This window comes from Staurois parvus, unplaced genomic scaffold (assembly GCF_062004578.1).
Source record: "Staurois parvus isolate SC_StPar_1 unplaced genomic scaffold, SC_StPar_1.0 ptg000525l, whole genome shotgun sequence".
NCBI lineage: Eukaryota > Metazoa > Chordata > Amphibia > Anura > Ranidae > Staurois > Staurois parvus.
Window position 1 is genome coordinate 8,852,632 of NW_028318321.1, and position 20,071 is coordinate 8,872,702.

Genomic DNA, 20,071 nt, shown 5'->3' on the forward strand with positions numbered 1-20,071 from the left:
CTCATCACTCTTAGCATTTATCAGGAACATACAAAATAACAGTACAGGAAACACAGTATCACTTCATCTTAAAAGTAGTCATATTACTGAAACACAAGGCAGTTTATTTGCACTCTGCAAATATTTCCAATTTTATAAGGCAATTAAACATTTCTATTATTTTGTAGTGGAAGTGGATGCATCATAAAAACACAACACCTTCATCTTTGTTTTAGCTGGGTGGATATTTACAAGAATGCCGTGTGACTTCCTTGTTTCAAATCAGTAAGTAGATGGATTTCTCTGCTGCTGGCTGAATCACACCATGCAGAGCCTAGCTACAGCAATTAAGGACATCTTTGGTGGATCTTTGCAGGTGCTGATGTTTGACATAAGAGGCATTCTCTTGATTTGTTCTGCCATTTGGACATACCTGGTCTTAACATGTTAAGTTGCTGATAATAGAATCTAGAAGATAATGGGGCAGCTGATTATTTCATTCCAGGATACACAGTATGGTAACCATACCCAATTCACTTTCTACTCTGAATTTAACAAAACATTGCAGGTGAAAGTGGTGGAGACAGTTTTCTTGTGTTTGGTCTTCATATTCTCTTGGCTTACAAATGTCTGTGCCATAGTGTTGCTGATCCGAAAAAAGAGACTGGTCACCTCCAACTGTTTTGTTTTAAACCTTTTCTGCTCCAATTTGCTCTTCATCAGCATGATTCCTTTCATCTTGGTCACCCGCTGGACAGAGAACTGGATCCTAGGGGAGTTTGTATGCCACCTTTTATTTTATGTAATTTGCCTCAGTGGTTGTGTCATCCTGATTTCTTTGTCTGCTGTCAGCCTGGAGAGGATGATCTGTATCATGAAGATGACACAGACAACCACTTGTAATGTGAAGGTGGTTGTGATGGGACTGGTGACAATCTGGGGGTTCTCCGCCATGACTGCCTTACCTCTGTGCCTATTCTTTAAGGTGATTGAAATCTCTGACAATGACAAGGTGAGTCGGTTTTATTCTGCATTATTTGACATATTAAAGAAGAATTATCACAATTGTTTATATATTTAATTTCCCTGTGCCCTAGGTGCCATGTAATGCTAGCTGCAATGTTGGACAGGGTGTATTGTCTTGGCAAATGGCTACCCAACACTTTAGCTAGCAAGGAGATGGCTACTTTGCTAGAGAACATCTGTCTCTGGCTCTCAACAGTTGCCTGAGGCAATAACCAACACTCAACTCCCTTTGCATTCTTCTTGCTAGTGCTTGCCTTCAAGTGTGGGGAGCTGGAGACAGGCACTCTCTATCAAAGCAGCTGTCTCCTTGCTAGCTGAGGTGTGGGGCAGCCAGTGACTAAAGTGTTTGCATTGGTGTAATGTTGCATTGGGAGTAATGGGGGTGCTTTTATTTTATTTTTTATTTACTTTATAATTATAAATAACTATTATAATTTTTTTATTTAATTTTATTATAATTTTTTAACACTTTTTTTTTTGTCACATTACAATATGTGATTGCATGTGACAGGTCCATGAGACCCCCAATGTCTCTGCCCTGCTCTCCACTGCATCTAATGAAGCACAGATCATGCTTGCTTTAACCACTTGAGTACCAGGAAGTTTATAAATGTACCTTGGCAGACAAGGAGGTTAAGTGGTATCAAACACACAAACAAAAATATAATATATCACAAATACCAATCCTCAAGCGTGGTGTCTGCATTCAATTATTAAGGCTTTTTTTTCTTTATTTTCACCTGGTGATCCAGCCAGTAAAATGACTTGTCTTAGGGCAGTGTTTCTCAATTCCAGTCCTCATGGACCCCCAACAGGTCATGTTTTCAGGATTTCCATTATTTTGCACAGGTGATTTGATCAGTTTCACTGCCTTAGTAATTACCACAGCTGTTTCATCTGAGGGAAATCCTGAAAACATGACCTGTTGGGGGTCCATGAGGACTGGAGTTGAGAAACACTGTCTTAGGGTGTCTCCACTCTGGATGGAGGAACAACTGAGACACCTTTGGACAGTTTGGGGAGAGGGAAGTTTTAGATGTACCAGCAGATTTAGATGAACTTGACAACAAACTAATGGGGGGTACACACTATGGGCCGGTCCACACCATAGACATGCATTCCGGATGCATTTCTGTATGCGCATTTTTGACGCTTTTTTTTATGTGTTCTGGTTCATTTTTCCCCCTCTCTTTTTCTTCAACTTAAATAAGGACATATGCATTTTGGTGTGTTTTGGTGCATTCCGGTGCATTTTTGGTGCGTTTTACTGCGTTCCAGTACAGTTCAGTGCAGAAAACATGCGGCATGTTCTACTTTTTTTATTTTTGGAACTGTAACACACTGGAATTGCACTGGTGTCAACTATGCCATTGGAAACCATATAACCTACTCTCGAAGCGTTTTTGATGCAGAAAAAAACGCACTAGACTGCATGTGGTATGAAATGGCCCTAAAAGAAAATCGGACAAAAGATTGTCCAGTATTCCTAGATTGTTGGCAGCAAGTTGAATCCAAGGATGATACTAATTGTATGACAATTCTCGAACGACATAGGCATTATTTGCCTTGACATAGGAACGTTGTAGCATAGATTAGGAAGTGGTATAATGTACGTGTAATCCTGTAGTTTTGTTCACTAATGAGAAAAAATTTGAAGTTTGCCCCTTCAGATATTTTTGTCTGGAAGGTCTGAATCGGCTGGTGAAAGTTATGTGCAAACGATCGTTTGAAATATGGAATTTTCTGTTTGATTTTCATATAGTTAAAAGAAAAGAAAGGAAAATAGGCTACACACCCATAAGGCTATTCCTCATATAAACTATTTTTAAGTAAAAATACAATGCATCACAGATATGTTGCAAACCCTGCCACACTGTCCCCTAGGATCCCCTCCAAAACAAGATGGCCAATCCCACCCCAACCTGAGACAGGCTGATTTTCATATAATGTGTGGCCCCCATAAAGCTGAACTCCAGGGCCCTCGTAACCCTCTTGTATTGAAATGTATTGTTGCTGTATTGTCTCCATTTATTTTGTAAAGCGCTGAGTACACTGTTGGCGCTATATAAATCCTGCATAATAATAATATAATAATTCCAGCTAATACATTTTAACCCACGGTTTACACTATGTAGGCTGGTTGCAGGAATCACATCTGTTCCCTCACCCACAACCATTCACAGTCGAATCACGCTCCCCTTACAAGATACGCTGGGCTGCTAGCCCTCAGCACATTTGCGGGTGCAGCAACCGCAGGGAAAACGCATTTTCAAAATGGTGCATGCATCTTTTTTGTGCAGAAACGCAGGCACAGCAGGGCACAGTAGTGTAAACCAAGGATTAGCAGATACAGCAAGAGTGTTTTTGTTTCTTTTGGAATAAAGGTTTTAAAAGCTGACTATTATAAGCACCCTTGTCAGTATTGAATGGTTTGTCTCAACCCACAAACAGCCACTTTTGCTGGCCAGCATGGTCTGTTAAAGGAAGATAAAAAAAATAACAGACTTAATGGCTGTATCACCAGGTGAAAATAAAGGGAAAATCCTTAAAAAGAGAAATAATGCAGACACCACATCTAAGAATTGGTGAGCACCAATATAATACATTTTTCTTTTGAGGTTTAAAGGTAGATTGAGTCCTTTAATTGGTTTCTCTTACTTTTGGAGGACTTATGCGGTCAAATTCCTGTGCCTAAAGTTTAGTAAGCCTGCTGTGGCCATTACGAAGTGTCCCATTTTCCATGCTGAATCCCCAATTCATTTTTTACTATACAGGAGGAGAGAGAAGACTGTAACAGTGACGTCAGTGTAACAATCTCTCGGTGTCTGTGATATCCTTAAAAATATTACACGTGCTCCCAAAATGTAATCCACCTTCATGGAGATATTTCTTTTAATCCGTGAAAACCTCACAAAAAGAAAACTCAATATAGTGCATTATCCCACATAAATATACAAAATATCATATAATCACCCTGTGGTTAATCCGTGAAAACCTCAAAAAAAGAAAACTCAATATAGTGCATTATCCCACATAAATATACAAAATATCATATAATCACCCTGTGGTTACTGACGTGTCACCCCACTTAGTGTCCACATCTAAATGGCTGTATAAAACACCCTTACCCTATCAAAACTTGTCTCTAGCTCTCAATATCATATACTCCAAAAACCGTGCTCCAATCCGTCCTTTTCGTTCTTCAATTTTTCCTCCAAAAAAACAATAATAATGCAATATCCTTTCGGATACAAAAAAAGTGCTTCCCTAATATTCACGGTACAAATGTAAATGTGAAATGCACTCCTCGTCACCTTACACATGATGCACCTTACCGGACTAAACACTTTCTTAAGCATAAAAGGCTCTCCTCATCCGACCATCCCTGCTCTGTTCACTCTTCATGTGGTAGCATAATGAGGGTCAAAACAAAATCTTTATAGTGTAGTATGTCATAATAAAAGGGATTTAGTTTAATAAAGTTATGCTTACAATAAACAAATGCAAAAACAACTTTTTTACTCCTCCTTTATAGGGAAAAATGAATCCTCTGAAAAATGTCAATCAGTGAATGAAAAAACCTTAGTCAACCCAGTTTTTACGTCTATGCCCGACGTCACCTCCTTGACGTGCCCCGTCACCCCCGACCTTCTCACAAAGGTTGTGATATTGCACTATTATTGTTTTTTTTTTTGGAGGAAAAATTGAAGAAAGAAAAGGACGGATTGGAGCACGGTTTTTGGAGTATATGATATTGAGAGCTAGAGACAAGTTTTGATAGGGTAAGGGTGTTTGATAGGGTAAGGGTGTTTTATACAGCCATTTAGATGTGGACACTAAGTGGGGCGACATGTCAGTAACCACAGGGTGATTATATGATATTTTGTATATTTATGTGGGATAATGCACTATATTGAGTTTTCTTTTTTTGAGGTTTTCACGGATTAAAAGAAATATCTCCATGAAGGTGGATTACATTTTGGGAGCACGTATAATATTTTTGAGGAAATCACAGACGCCGAGAGATTGTTACACTGACTTTTTGAACTTTCAGGGGAGAAAGTGGAACTTTTCGTGTCTAGGGAGATTCAGAAATATTTGGAGTGATTATTGTTAGGTTAATCGCATTTGTGTGATTGTAACAGTGATGGGACTATGTCAGACTGTAAGGTGGGCAGGAAAAGAACTGGAAACTATTAACAGGAAAATCTCACCCCTTGACAGGAGATAAAGAGAGCCAGAAGGTGACTTGAGTCCATCTAATGCTGAACCATCCTTTTGAGGTTGACTAACCCTTTAACTAAAACCTTTTCCCATCATAATACTGTAAGGGTTAAAATTATCAGTGCATGAAATGGCTTGGATGTGCATGTAAGTAATCAGGAAACAAGACACATGGACTGATAGGAGCACGCACTAAATACTTCTGATTGTGCCAAATCACACATAGCTTGGGGTTCTCCTTTTCAGATCTGTTTGCTCTCTAAGCAGTTGCCGTCCCAGTACATACTTCACATAAATCCATTTACTGGTCTGCAATGTTAGCGTGACTCATACAAAATGTGTTGGCTTTGGGCTCATTCATTGTACACATTTGTCACAAAGCTCTCTAGATTTCACAATGTCTGGTAACGCCAATACACTAGGTGTACTGTGTCCGAGCCATTTACATCTCTTAATCAGTTCCCTCCTAACTAGAGCGATAACATCTTCTGTATAAATCAATTGAAAAGTCACATCGCATGGGAAAGGATCATAAAATGGAAAATAAACATTTGCCTACTTACACAAATCGTTACTTTGCCTGAAATGGGAATTACAAATGTGTAAGTGTAGGTCCCTCTTTAATAGCACCTTGTCACCTAACCATTCATTTCAACTAAAAGCTTACCATGAGATTAGACGTATGTTTAAAATGGGCCTTCACTCAAAAACTCATTGTATCCTTGCAACACTCCACAATCTAAACAATCTTTGTAATTTACCCTTTATCCTGTTCTTCCTCCAGCCCACCAAGGGTAGGGTGACCAGAAATCACAGGTTTCCAGGGACAGTTGCCAATTTTAAGGGGCTGTCCCCAGGAAAAAAAAAATCCTGATTTCATCCCCCATTAAAATAATGCGTCTTTTGAGCTTTAATAATAGCGTCCCCAGCTCAAGGGGCTGCAGTGTAAACCATCTTAGCATAATTTCTGTGATTGACCTGGAGGCAAGAGAGGGGTGTGCTTACTCCTGGCTGTGTCCAAGGTTGCTGATGATGTCACATGCTAATGTCACATGGTCTTCCCAGTCCCTCCCCTCTTGGCTTATGCAGACTTTGATACTCGTGGCTATGGATGTGGATTATTTGCTGCCTTGCCTTTGCTTTTAACAGTGACCTGCAGTGCACAGCTGGGTCTGCACTCTTGACATACAGCAAAGTAGGCTTGGTGTTATTAAACAATATCCCTTTAAGCCACTCCCACTGTCCGCACAATTTGACCACACCCATTATTTTATGTGGCATGCTTTGCTCCACCTGCTCCACCCCTGTCCCACCCACAATAAAAGTGGGCATGGTCAGTAAGGTATCATTTTGAAAATCTGGTCACCTTAGCCGAGGCAAGAATGACTCTCCTGAAGCCTCCACAGGATATGCACAACATATATTCCAGAGGCAGCTTCTGCACTGCAGCTGGAGGAGGATGGGCCTGATGGCTCATCATCATGGAACAGCTGCAACAACCAGCTACAGACATCTGGCTCCTGACATAAGGAAGAAAAGCACAGGAACTGGAAGTGGAGTGGTGGGTTACTGCAGGACAATGCTGGTTTCTCTGAGCATGGGAGTATGTTTATTGTGGGTAACCACACCAAAAAATGTAAGTGGGGATCTGCTATTGGTATATATTGCCTGGACACAGGATCACATGGTGTTTTACCATGTGATTGCTGTGTCCAATCACAGCAATCACATAGTAAAAAAACAGAAAGTGAAACTAAAGATCGCTTGTCTCTGTCAGTGTGAGAGCAGAGAGAAGCGATCCTGCAGCCTGTGAGTGTACAGCAGCCTGTCAGGTTGCTTGTACACTCACAAACTGCAGTGCCAGCCTGCTACAGTGTCCCTAATCAGTGCCCCTTTGTCTCTGATCACTACCCCAGTGTAGGGACAATAAATAATGTAGCCAGCCCTGTCACCTGTCCCAGTGCGCACAAATACACCACTGTACACCATACCTGCCATACCCCAAACCAAAGCCCTGACCACCACCATATGCCATACCAACACCCTGATCACAGCCATATGCCATACCAGCACCCCGATCACTGCCCTATCCAAAAACCAGCATTCTGATCACCGCTATACCCTATACCAGCATCGTGATAGCTGCAGTGCCCCACACCAGGACCCTGATCACTGCCATTCCCCATACCAGTATCCTGATTATCCTATATGACAAACCAGCATCCTGATCACCGTCACACCCCATACCAGTGTCGTGATCACCTCCATATCCCATATCAATGTCTTGATCACCACCATACGCCATACAACCGTTCTGATCATCGCCATACCCCATACCAGCATCCTGATCACCTCCATACCCCATACCAGCTTTCTGATTACCACCATACACCATACCAGTGTACTGATCACCGCTATACCCCATACCAGCATCCTGATCATCACCATACCCCATACCAGCTTCCTGATCACCCCCATACCACATACCAGCGTCCTGATCACCCCCATACTACATACCAGCGTTCTGATCACCTCCACACCACATACCGGTGTCCTGATCACCCCCATACTACATACCAGTATCCTGATCACCACCATATCAGTGTCCTGATCACTGCCATACCCCTTGCCAATATCCTGATCACCGCCATACCCCAAACCAGTGTCCTGATCAATGCCATCTGGAAATTTAGGGTCTAAACTGATCAATTTTCAAATACTTCGTATATCCCGTAGCTTGTAGACTCTATAGCGTTCACACAGACTAAATAATATACAGTTTTGGGTTATTTACCCCAACAATGTAGCAGAATACATTTTGGCCTAAATTTAGGAAGAAAAATTATTTATTTGCAAAATTTTATAACAAAAACGAAGGAAAAAATTATTTATTTATTTATTACTATTTTGAAGCAGAGCTAAGCTCTACAAATAACGCTTTTTCCATAATCCATCATCTGCAAGGTCACTCGTCAGAGCTGACATCTCATCCCCAGCTGCTGGAATTTAGGCCGTCTTGATTTGCAAGCGTAGGATGACGTAACTCCCAAATATGCGCAAGAGTTTATTCATCCCAGCAACAACCACTGTGCCAAGAAAGTACCCTAAACTGTGCATGTGTGGCTCAGTGTACATTCTACAGAAGACTGAGCAGGCAGGTACGCTTGTCTTATTGCAGAAGAGACATAGTAATAAAGTGCCTGATCGTAAATTTTATTCACACCTTAGTTACACTTTAAAGGGTTCCTCCACTTTCATGGGAAAAAAATTAGAAAATAAAACAAAAATGATTTTATATATATATATATATATATATCTCAAATAATATAATAACAATTGTAATTGAGTGTTGGTAAAAATTACCTTTCCTCTTCTATCTGCAGCGCTGTAATTTTCTGTAAAATTCATTGTCATATGGCTACCTGGAGACGTTCTATACACAGTTGGTATACGAAACCCCTCCATATATGTAATTTCCTGCTTGTGTGATTGGCTCACTGATTTTCCCTCAAGTCTGCACTAAGATACAAGTTAGATTTTAGGCATCCACTGCTACAAACATTTCACTTTTGGTGAGAAACTCCCAAAACATTTCTAAAAGTGATGCCGACACTGAAACTTTCCTGATTAGAAGACTGCAAGTGCATCAGCTGAGTAATAATAAAAAAGCCACCCCCATTCAGAATTAGAATCCAAAGACACAAAGTAGAACAAACAAAGCAGAAACAGGTAGGAATCTGCAACTAAGTTTGTTAATATTCCTGCAATGTACAGTACAATGATCACCCAGATGGTATTGTTTTTTTCTCAACAAAAGTGCAGTTACTCTTTAGTAAGAGTTTAATTTTTCTGAATTCCTGTTTTCCATTCATGCGTAGACAGTCATTACAGACAGATTGCGTTCTCTTTCCTGTCTTGGGTTATAGCTTGACCTCCTACCACTTTCAGCCTATATCTCAACCTAAGTCCATTAGTAAACAAGCCTTATGCCCAGATATTACCTGGAATTATGAAGGGATTATACTGATGAAGACATAAAATAGAAACAATGATGTACTTATAAAGAGATTACCTTTCCCTTTCTATTTTATTCATATGTGATAAGCTCTCTGAATTTGAGTATATGTCAAAAATAGGGCAAATATGTCCCATGCTCCATATTGTATTTGTGATATGGTTAGCTGCATAAGCCCTGGTTCACACGGGATCCGACCTTGAAATCGTGCAACTTCACTTGAAGTTGCACGATTTCAAAGTCGGATGGCGATCGCATGCACAGATGTCTATGCAAGGTGCACCCTAAATCGGAGTAAAGTAGTGCAGGAATTACTATTCTAATCAGTGCGACTCTGGCGAAGTCGGAGTCACACAGATTAGAACAGTTCCATTGCCAATTATTGCATGCAATTTGTCATGTGACTTGTATGGTTAAATCACATGACAAGTTGCATCAGTGCGAATGGGGGCTTAGAGTCAGATATTTGTCTTTTTTCATTGTTTTCTACAAATAACTATCAGAATTTCCATTAAAGCGCTATATAAACAGATATTTTTACAGAAGTCATGTCTTGTGGTTACCTTGTGCCTAAGCAAAACTGCTGGTACTCAGTGCGATCTCCACAATACTGCACAGTCACAAGGATCAGTTTATGGTCTTTACGCACAAGTCCCCAGGACAGATGCCACCTTGCAACTTCCTTCGGTAACAGACCCTCAGGCTCTGGAACCCACCTGGGGAGAAGGAACCCAACTCTCCAGTGCCTAAGACTATTTATCACCTTTCCAGTCCCCTTCTGGATATTCCTCTCTAGGGATTGGCTGGAGGAGGATACATATTCAGGATGGTTATTTGAATCTCTTGCCCTAAGCTCTGGAAGCCTCTCCCAGAGGCAGGGGGAAGTAAGCAAACTCCCAGCCCTTGAGACCCTTGTCAGGCCAGAACAAATGATTACTGCTTCTTTGATTACAGAAGCAGCCAAAAACTAGATTTACCTATCATCCTATGCTAGGAGGATGCTACATCAACATCCTTTTTTGTCAGCAGTGTAAAAAGTAAAAGTACATAGGGAAGTATGTATTACTTACAACCTGTGCTGAAAAAACTGACTAAAAATAGTACTTTGGTCTTTATTCAGATGAGATTTAGCAAATTACATATTGAAGCATCTTTTAAACATCTGTTTCTGGAATAATTTAAAATTAGCAACAAGAAAATGAGGAAAGGGAACTAGTGCATTTATTAGCAGTGGTTGGTGAATCAGTCATATTCCGAATGAGTCAAATGAATGTTTGTTTTTTGGCTATGTTTGTTATTAGGGCTTTGTGAACATTGCTAGTCGAATTACTTATAAAAAAAAGTTTTGGGTTTCAGCAAACACACTATAACCACAACACATGGGAATATCTGCACGGCTCCTAGCAATCAGCCTGCTATTCATTTACCTTTCTTTCCCGTAAACACATTATTAGTGTTGGCACTTTCTTGTTCTAGAGTTCCAGACCACAATGACAGCCAGTGGAGAGACTTAAAATATACACATAATTCCAAAAATATTAAACATTTTTTGGGTTTGTTTGCCTGATGGTGGTGAAGAACATCTAGAACAATACAACGGGCTTCAATCATTTCTTCTTTTGTGGATGTAGTGATCTCTAGCTCCATCGAGGCCATTTTTCAATTTTCCCTGTATTGGGTGGAAAAGCATAAGGACTATGTTAAAATGAGTTGCATTTACCTGGCCTCCAGAGGGTTAGTTGAAGTCTAAGTTTTGTTAGTTTTTTTTTTTTTTAAATCAGCACAAAGGATGTTACTGTTACATTTGATATGAAGTGTCCCTTGTGCTGTTGGCTGGTCCCTTAGTTAAAGTCTCTGCTTTACCTGCATTATTACCAAAAAAAAGAAAGGTCAAACCCATTATTAAGGGTTAGATTATAGAAGTGCACCCCTTCCAGCAAAAAAAGAAATGATCCTTTTAAAAAAGAAAAATAAAGTGGTACCAATGGCAGGTGTCCATTCTCTTCAGATCCTGGTCAGTCTGCTGTTTTATAGAGACACTGAGGTTGATTTACTAAAGGCCAATAAGCTGCTCACCCTTAAATGCTTTCACATGGAGGGAGTCACATGAACATTTCCCATACCCCAAATGCCCACTTCATTGGAGCAAAGGAATTAGGACTTCTGAAATGAAAGCTTGCTCTGGATTGGATGGAGATCACCTTTGGTAATACAACACAACAGTGGCTACAGAAATGCATGAATTGTAAACCTTTCATAATTTTGCTATCACATGTTAATGTATTGGTTTCTATCCACTAGGAGATGAAGATCTGTACACTTATTTGGCCTACACTTGCAGAAGAACTCTCATGGGATATCTCATTTATTCTTCTGGATTTTCTGATCCCTGGTTTGAGTATTGTTGTCAGCTATACCAAAATCTATAAGGTACTTAGCTATAAAGAGTCTATCATGTTCTTTTACTATTTGCGGAAGCTTAAGTAAGACAACTTTACTATTTCATGTATTGCTAAAACAGCAGAAAGGACTTCTAACAGTACTCTAAAGTGCTGAACAAGTCCCAGCCACTTCCCCTTTAATTGTTGCACACACTTCTTAGCTAATTGGTGGACATGTAGTCATTCCTCCACAAAAGCATCAGTGATAATGTAAGCAGCCAGTTGATTTTTAAAAACATTAAAGTTAGACAGACCACAGGAACATTTTAGTTTATGAGGAAACAAATTCAGCATTTAAAGAGGAACTTCAGTCCCCATTTTTGTTGGCTCAGGCCCCCATCCATTACTGCTATTATGGCGTGTGTACAGATATGCTGATGGCCTCTGCCCAGATGTCAGGTTCTGACAGAGCCCTCTGGCACATCAGAGCTTGTGCAGGATTTCCCCGTACATGTGCAAAGACAGCAAAGTTTTGGGATTTCAGTAATAACCATCTTTGCTTATGTGCAGGGGAAAGGTGTGCGTGTGCAGACGTACGAAGGAAGTTGCCTGTGGACTGATATGCCAAGGGGTTCTCAGGACCTGAAGCCCTTATGACACATCTGCACACACGCAGAACTATGGGGAGGGGGGATGCAGATGTCATTCTTGCCTAGGTAAGAATTGCGGAAGTGATGCTCAGCAGCACAATAAATTATAAAAAACTATATCCAATTAGAAGAGGGGAGAGGGGGAGGAGCAGGGCAAGATAAGATTAGGTTTAGGGTGAAGCTTCATTTTAAATTGCCGAATTAATAGGCAAGCAAGGTGTGACGGAAGCATAGGCAGGACAGAACACACAAAGATGGTAAACACACAACGCTTTATTGAACTATGCAAGGCACTCAATCAGGGTAGGAAGGTAGCATCCAGGTACCCAAAAAGGGAAAGAGCCCAAAATAATTGTAATCCGGCCCACGATAGGGCAATCTAGGTAGTGATGGCCTGAGCACTCGGGGGGGGGGGGGGGGGAGGGGGCAGTCCAGGTAGCTACAATACTCCAGACACACAATAGGCAGTCCAAGCAAGTATTAATCCCAGCGCACAATAGGGGCAGTTCAGGCAGGACTGATCCGGGCATTCAATGGGGCTATTCAGCTGGCAATAATCCGGGCACTCAATGTGGCAGTTCAGGTAAGGGTAATCTGGGCACACAATAGGGGCAGTTCAGGGCACTCCGCAACATGCAGCTTGTAGGGACACTCTCGGTAGGCGGCTTGCAGACACTCAGCAGCAGGCAGCTTCCAGGGACACCCGATCAGCAGACAAGGGGCAGCTTTCCAGGGACAAAGCAGTCAGCAGACAGGGATCCTCATGGGCTCAGCTTTCCAGGGACAACAGCAGGCTCACGGGGACTCAGCAGGGTCTTGGCTGTGGGGTCTGACCTCAGCTCAGACCTCACACAGCTTTCCAGGGACAAAGCGGTCAGCAGACAGGGATCCTCACGGGCTCAGCTTTCCAGCGACAACAGCAGGCTCACGGGAACTCAGAGGGGTCTTGACTGTGGGGTCTGACCTCAGCTCAGACCTCACACAGCTTGCCAGGGACAACAGCAGGCTCACGGAGACTCAGCGGGGTCTTGGCTGGGGAGTCTGACCTCAGCTCAGAACTCACACAGCTTTCCAGGGACAAAGCGGTTAGCAGACAGGGATCCTCATGGGCTCAGCTTTCCAGGGACAACAGCAGGCTCACAGGGACTCAGCGGAGTCTTGGCTGTGGGGTCTGACCTCAGCTCAGACCTCACACAGCTTTCCAGGGACAAAGCAGTCAGCAGACAGGGATCCTCACGTGCTCACCCTTCTAGGGACACAGCGATCAGCTCCCCAGGGACACATCGATCAGCGGACACTCAGCAGGGTCTGGGCTGTGGGGTCTGGCCTCGGCTCAGACCTCCCAACAGCTGTTCTCTCTCTCTCTCTCGTGCAGGGGACCAACACAGCGGTCAGCTTGTCAGGGACACAGCAGGCTTGCAGGGATTCGGCAGGGTCTTGTCTGTGGGTTCTGGCCTCAGCTCAGACCCCACACAGCACCCTGTCCCGAGCGGGGGACAAACCACAAGCTGGGTCCCGTGTCGGCCTTCTTAAGCCGGCGCAGGATGCTTCCTGGTTGCCCCGGCCGGCCCAGCATCGGGTTGCCGGGGTAATGAGGCACGCCCCCCTCACTCGGGCTGTGCTCAGGGAGCGCGGGCTATATCTCTGCCGGGGGGGGGGGGGGCGGCAGGTCGGTGGCTCTGCGCCGGATTCCCCTGGTGGGGGGGGGTCACCCCTCTTCCGGTTATATGGCCGGGAGGGGTGTGATTACCGCCACAGGGGTCACTTTCCTCCCATCCTGCGCAGCCTGTCTTCAGAGGCTGCGGCAGGATGAGAGGACCTGACAAGGGGGGGGGGAGGTGACACCTCTCATCCTGCACAGCCGGTCTTCAAAGGCTGTGGCAGGATGAGAGGACTTGACAAGGATCTGACAAGGGGGGGGGATGAGGTGACACGGAGGGGATAGCAGGCACAAGGCGGGTGGGGGGGAAGCACTGCACTCCGTGAAACAAGGCCATTTACAATATTGAATTTTAAACAAAGCTCCAGGTATACTTTAAAACCTTCTTTACCAGTTGGCTAGTCAAGAGGATTAAAGTAATAATAAAGGTACAATTAAAAAAAAAATAGCAAACATGTCATACTTGTGCAGTGGTTTTACACAGAGCAGCCCTGATCCTCCTCTTCTCAGGTCCTCCACCGGAACTTCTGGCTTCACCCCCTTGACCAAAGCCTCTAATACCAATGGGGACACTGGTGCATGGTTGTTCCCAAGCCCCACTCTATGCGTCCAAAAGACATATAGGGGGAGATTTACTACAGCTAATGCACTCAGAATCTGGTGCAACTGTAAATGGTAGCCAATCAACTTCTAACTTCAGCTTGTCCAGTTGAACTTTGACAATTAAATCTGGAAGCTGATTGGTTTTTATGCACCAAATTTTGCACTCTCCAGTTTTAGAAAATCCCAACATGGAGTTGTGGCTCAGCCAAACCTTTAGCCTTTACAATCACTTTAAAAGTAGGTGGACATCTTTTCAATGTAAATGCAGATGAAACTTGAAAGATGTTCTAATTCTTCACCTCTTTATCCAGATAATAGCACCCAACTGTCCCTGATTTGGAGGGAATGTCCCTCTTCTGGAACAAAATCCCCTGTCCCTCTTTCCTCCACAGTTGTCCCCCTTTTTGGTCTGATGTATAACCTCTAAAAATAATATACTTATAAAGGGGGACTAAGATTGGGCAGGTGTTGGTGCCAAACTATACAAGTCCCCATCCCGCTTCTTCTTGAATAGAACAGCTACCCACATGTTTATGGGTTAACCTTCCACCAAATGTGTCAGCCAGCCATCCCCTGGCTGAGGCCTGGTTATTTGAGAATAAAGGAATATCCTCACACAAATACATTGCCTACATTTTTCTGTAGCTTTTCCATGACATATCTCATTTACATACTAGCAGAATAGCTGGATATGGAACACCAGGAGGTTAGAAATCCAGTCATTTCAGCGCAGAGCGCAAAAACACATCTTTTCTGCCATTTTCCCCTTTACACCTCCATTCATATCCTCGAGAGCACCACAGAGGTGGTACTACTTCCCCAAGCATAGTAAGTCCACTGCATTAAGCTTCCATTACTAAGTCACAGGACCCAAAGGAGAGGGTGAAGGGGATCAAGGTGCTCTCATTATTATACCAGTCTTTTTCAATGTCCCTTCTATAGCTCTGCGTTTGCTCTTAGATGACACACTCACTCCAGGCTTCCACCATTACTCACGTCAGGAAACTCTAGCCTGGCCTTCAAGGCCTTAAGCACCCTGCTGCAGGACCTGCAGAAGAAGGTCAGGGGAGACAGGGTGACTACAATAATTCTTGCCATGCTCTATAATACCTTGCCTGGGACTTCAGCCCTGCAAAAAGCCCCTTTGTTCAAAACTGTAAAAGACAATCTTGACAGCTTTGGGGAGTGTGGCTCCAATGCCCCATCTACCCTGGGCTCCACCACCAATGGCATATATGTGTGCACTAACCCCAACTATTAAATCACTGAAAGAGGGATTACTCTAAAAGGGGAGGTAACATTCAATTACAACTTTCCCTTTACCAGAATATATTAGGATCAGAGCCATCTAGTAACAGGCAGGCTAACTGCACATGCCAAAATACTATTTATCAAAAGTGTTTTACTGTGCTAAACCTTTCATCTAAATTCTAAATTATTGCATTTGTTAATTTAAAAAAATCAGTATAAAGGAATAGTAGTGGTAAAAAAGCACTTGTGGGTTCAACCAAAGATTTTATGTGCATTCTCCATATAATGGCGAGAGTGGCAGGGTGTTGCTTTTGCTTAAATACTTTTTGCTGATAGGTGTCTCTCTTTGGGGAATTTCATTTAAACTGAATTCACCGTTTCTACTCTGCTTTGTACTGATCTTTACAGATAACAAAGGATATAAGGCAGAGGATGATCAGCAGTACAGCATATTCTGAAAACCACCAAATCCGAGTCTCCCAGCGTGACTACAAACTTTTTCGAACTCTCTTCATTCTGATGGTCTCCTTCTTTGTCATGTGGACTCCTGTGTTCATCATCGTCCTGCTCCTCCTTGTACAGAACCTGCACATAGACTTTCATCTTTCACCTACATGCTTCTTTTGGATTTCTTTATTCACATTCTGTAACTCAATAGTCAACCCAATTCTGTACAACCTTAATTTATTCCGGCAGAAATGGTGGCAAATTATATTCTGCTGTAGCTCAGAGGAAACCATAGATACAGAGACCACAACCAAAAAGAATGAAAATCAAAATTGTACAGCAGAGATAAAATAGCAGGATATTATTTCCAGAGACAAATGTCAATTAGTTGACAATGAAGTTGGAAAGAGAATAACATGAAACATCACTGGTGGGCATATTTTTGCTTTGCCAAATGACAACTTTTTTGCAAGTTTTACAATGGTTTCCTTTTTTCAGTGACATAAAGTACAGCATTATGAATAATAATCTATGCAATCCAGCTGACTGTAAAAGGGATGAACCTAAAGTATACGTATTGGCCATCATAGCCAATAGGAAAGAGCAAGAAAACCTGCAGATTAAAATTCCATGGGTTTCAGGGATTACTGGACACAACTGCAGAGGGTTGAACACATGGGCACCTTTTAGGCCTGCACAATTTGCATGTTTTTTTGTTTTTCCCACAGTAATACATTAACTTTCAGCCAGAACCCTACCACTTAACTCTTACCACATAAGTGAACTCTTAAAGCTGAATGTCAGCCTTAACTTCAGTCTTGCATGGTTGCACAGGCTTCACTCTTGAACTCAAAATACTTACACTGATTTTAGTGCACACCTTGAGCTTTCCTCTTTTTGGGACAGCAAAGCCCTGTGCGCCAGAGAGCTTAAAGGGCTACTTTGCTCATTTCATATACATGGGATGGTCACTGGTCATATGAATTGTAAAGAGACACTTATGTCTGCTATGAAAGATAGTAGTTTACTAGGGGAACATGGAGAAGAAGGAAGGGGTCTAGCTAAAGTTTTAAACTAACTAGCCCCAACAGGAATGGGAGCTAGGTTATACCATTAACAAATACAGAAATAACAAGTTGTAGTAACACTGAATTGGTGCTAGGCATCAGCATCAAGAAATTAATACATACATAATGAAATCCAATGCAACAGTAATGGATACATGATATGTGTTCCTGAACAAAAAGCTTGTATATTTATTACCTGTCCAGGGGACTCTCCAAGAGCTTGGTGCATGTGTTTTCCTGCATTAAGCTAATAGAGATATTTACACCTTTTTGGGTGTGTTGAATACCTGTGCTCCCCTCCATATGCTGTGGTTCTTTCTGCCAACTTCCATGTCTTGTGGTGATGTATGAGCTGTTAGGAGGAACCACAGTGTGGACTATATCCAGACCTGGAAGTGTGGAATATATCCTGCATCTGGGGAGCAGTAAAGTACTGAATTTAGTAACTGCACATGCTATTATTTACAGCCCAGTTCTCTTTCACAAGTGACTCTGTGACACCTTCAGGTTTCTGGTTGAGTCAGATATGTTTATGGTGGTGTCTGTTGAAGTCTACAGAGTATTTTGTGGTACAAGGATAGTGTCAAATGTGTTCAGTGTGTACTGTGAGTAGGATCATACTCTAACCATGCCCCACTATACCACTCCCAATGTGCATCATTTTGTAGCCAAGACCAATTTTCACCTTTCATGCAGTATAGTGGCCCTTTTTTCTTTTCCCCATGGGCTCCAGAGTTCCAGGCCCAGACAACACAAACTACCATAATTTATTTTTGTAAAGTTTCACAATTAAAAATTCAATATTCATTTAATCAGAACTTAAGTAATTACTATTTTTTAATATTCCAGAAATTAGGACGTTTTTGTCACTTGTAATTAATATGCAGCTGATTGTATATTGTATTATGTTGTGACAGTAAAAAGGTTTATTTTTTGGAGCCATTTAGAATAGTCATCTAGGAAATCCATTTTGTTTGATAAAAAACAACGTTGTCATCAAGAGCATAACTATACTGGACAGAGCTGGGAACCGTCTGAAGAGTAAGATCCTAGGTATGGAAAACGCAGGTTACTGTCTGCACGGGCTCTGAGCGCCACACTATGAGTTCCAAAGGGCCACAAGTCAGCTAGGCACCAGGGTTCTAAACAATTGCTATGAAAGAAAACAATAATATATACTGCTAGAAGTATAGCTTTTACAATGTCACTAAACCCACATCATCATAAATGCTGTATTAAATGCTGTTCATACTCACTCATTCGCTATGGGATTTATTTTTTGTATTCTGCAAAAAAACTGGTTGATCGTGCTGTTCTCTATTTCCCCCTACTGTCCATTTCCCCAATGCAGTTGGGGATTTTGCATAGCAGTGTTGGAAGCTACTGCACATGCTCAGTTTTTAGTGAGTGTCTGCTGAGCATTTCCTTCCTATCACATTTGAGTGGCCCATGTGACTACGGAGTCGCATATTTAGGTGTATACACAGTGGAAAATGACAGCCCACTTTCTCCCTCTTCCTCCATGCACACTAACCAGCTAAACACAATAGGGGTGGGATATTACAACTTGATTGATTGAGGCTTCACATCCCTGTTATTCTAAGACACAGGCTGGAGTGGCATGACACGGCCTTTGATAGGCAGAAAACCGCAAACACCATGTTATTGCCAAAAAATAATAAAGATTTGATTTCAAATACTGTATATAGTTGTATGACAATTTACATCAGTTTATTGATATTAATTATTTTTTACTCTGTATCCCAAAGATTGTTTTTGTTTATTTTAAACATGTAACCAGCAGCACATTTTTAAAATACAGGCTGAGAAAGGTCTGGGTCATGTGAAAGCTGTATATTGATTAGGAAAAAGGTACCTAGATGTTAATTACAGTGCCATCATCAACATACAGAAAGAGAAGGGGTAATGTACACCCTGTTCCAAATTATTATGCAAATGATATTTTTATTATTTACCTAAATAATTGATGTAAGTAACAGTCAGCATAATTCTCATGTTATCAACTATTAAGAGTACAATTCACATTTTATTGAACAAACCTCCTAATGATAACAGTATTTTTTTTAAACATAAAAAACTTACAATGCACTGTTCTAAATTATTACGCACAGTAAGTTTCAAAACACTTTATAGGTTGTAAAGAACTGAAAATTGTCATTTGTTGTGTTTGCAGCATATTTACTGAAATCAAAAGCTATTTCATTCAAACTTTTAACAACATTTTAACTTTTTAAACATTTTAACAGGTCACGTTACATTGTAACATAGGACCCCTTATTTGATAGCAGCTTCACAAGTCTTGCATCCATTGAACTTGTGAGTTTTTGGACAGTTTCTGCTTGAATTTGTTTGCAAGATGTCAGAATAGCCTCCCAGAGCTGCTGTTTGGATGTAAACTGCCTCCCACCCTCATAGATCTTTTGCTTGAGGATGCTCCAAAGGTTCTCAATAGGATTGAGGTCAGGGGAGGATGGATGCCACACCATGACTTTCTCTCCTTTTATCCCCATAGCAGCCATTGATGCAGAGGTATTCTTTGCAGCATGAGATGGTGCATTGTCATGCATGAAGATGATTTTATTACGGAAAGCATAGTTCTTCCTTCTGTACCAGGGAAGAAAGTGGTCAGTCGTAAACTCCACATACTTTGCAGAGGTCATCTTTACACTTTCAGGGACCCTAAAGGGGCTGACCAGCTCTGTTCCCATGATTCCGGCCCAAGACATGACTCCACCACTGCCTTGCTG

At 41.8% G+C, this 20,071-nt stretch overlaps 1 protein-coding gene across 1 annotated transcript; it reads left to right on the top strand.

Annotated features, from left to right (window-relative positions):
• Positions 1-202: 202 nt before the first annotated feature.
• FFAR4 (free fatty acid receptor 4) lies at positions 203-19,007 on the top strand. Its single transcript, XM_089690316.1, has 3 exons — positions 203-991; positions 11,546-11,674; positions 16,198-19,007. Exons 1-3 carry the CDS (start codon positions 458-460, stop codon positions 16,588-16,590), a joined length of 1,056 nt encoding a protein of 351 aa, XP_089546442.1. The 5' UTR covers positions 203-457; the 3' UTR covers positions 16,591-19,007.
• The last annotated feature ends 1,064 nt before the right edge of the window (positions 19,008-20,071 follow it).

Coding starts and splice junctions, on each gene's coding strand:
- FFAR4 (XM_089690316.1), top strand. CDS start 458: ATGGGGCAGCTGATTATTTCATTCCAGGATACACAGTATGGTAACCAT. Junction 992..11,545: donor AAATCTCTGACAATGACAAG/GTGAGTCGGTTT, acceptor TCTATCCACTAG/GAGATGAAGATCTGTACACT. Junction 11,675..16,197: donor GCTATACCAAAATCTATAAG/GTACTTAGCTAT, acceptor TGATCTTTACAG/ATAACAAAGGATATAAGGCA.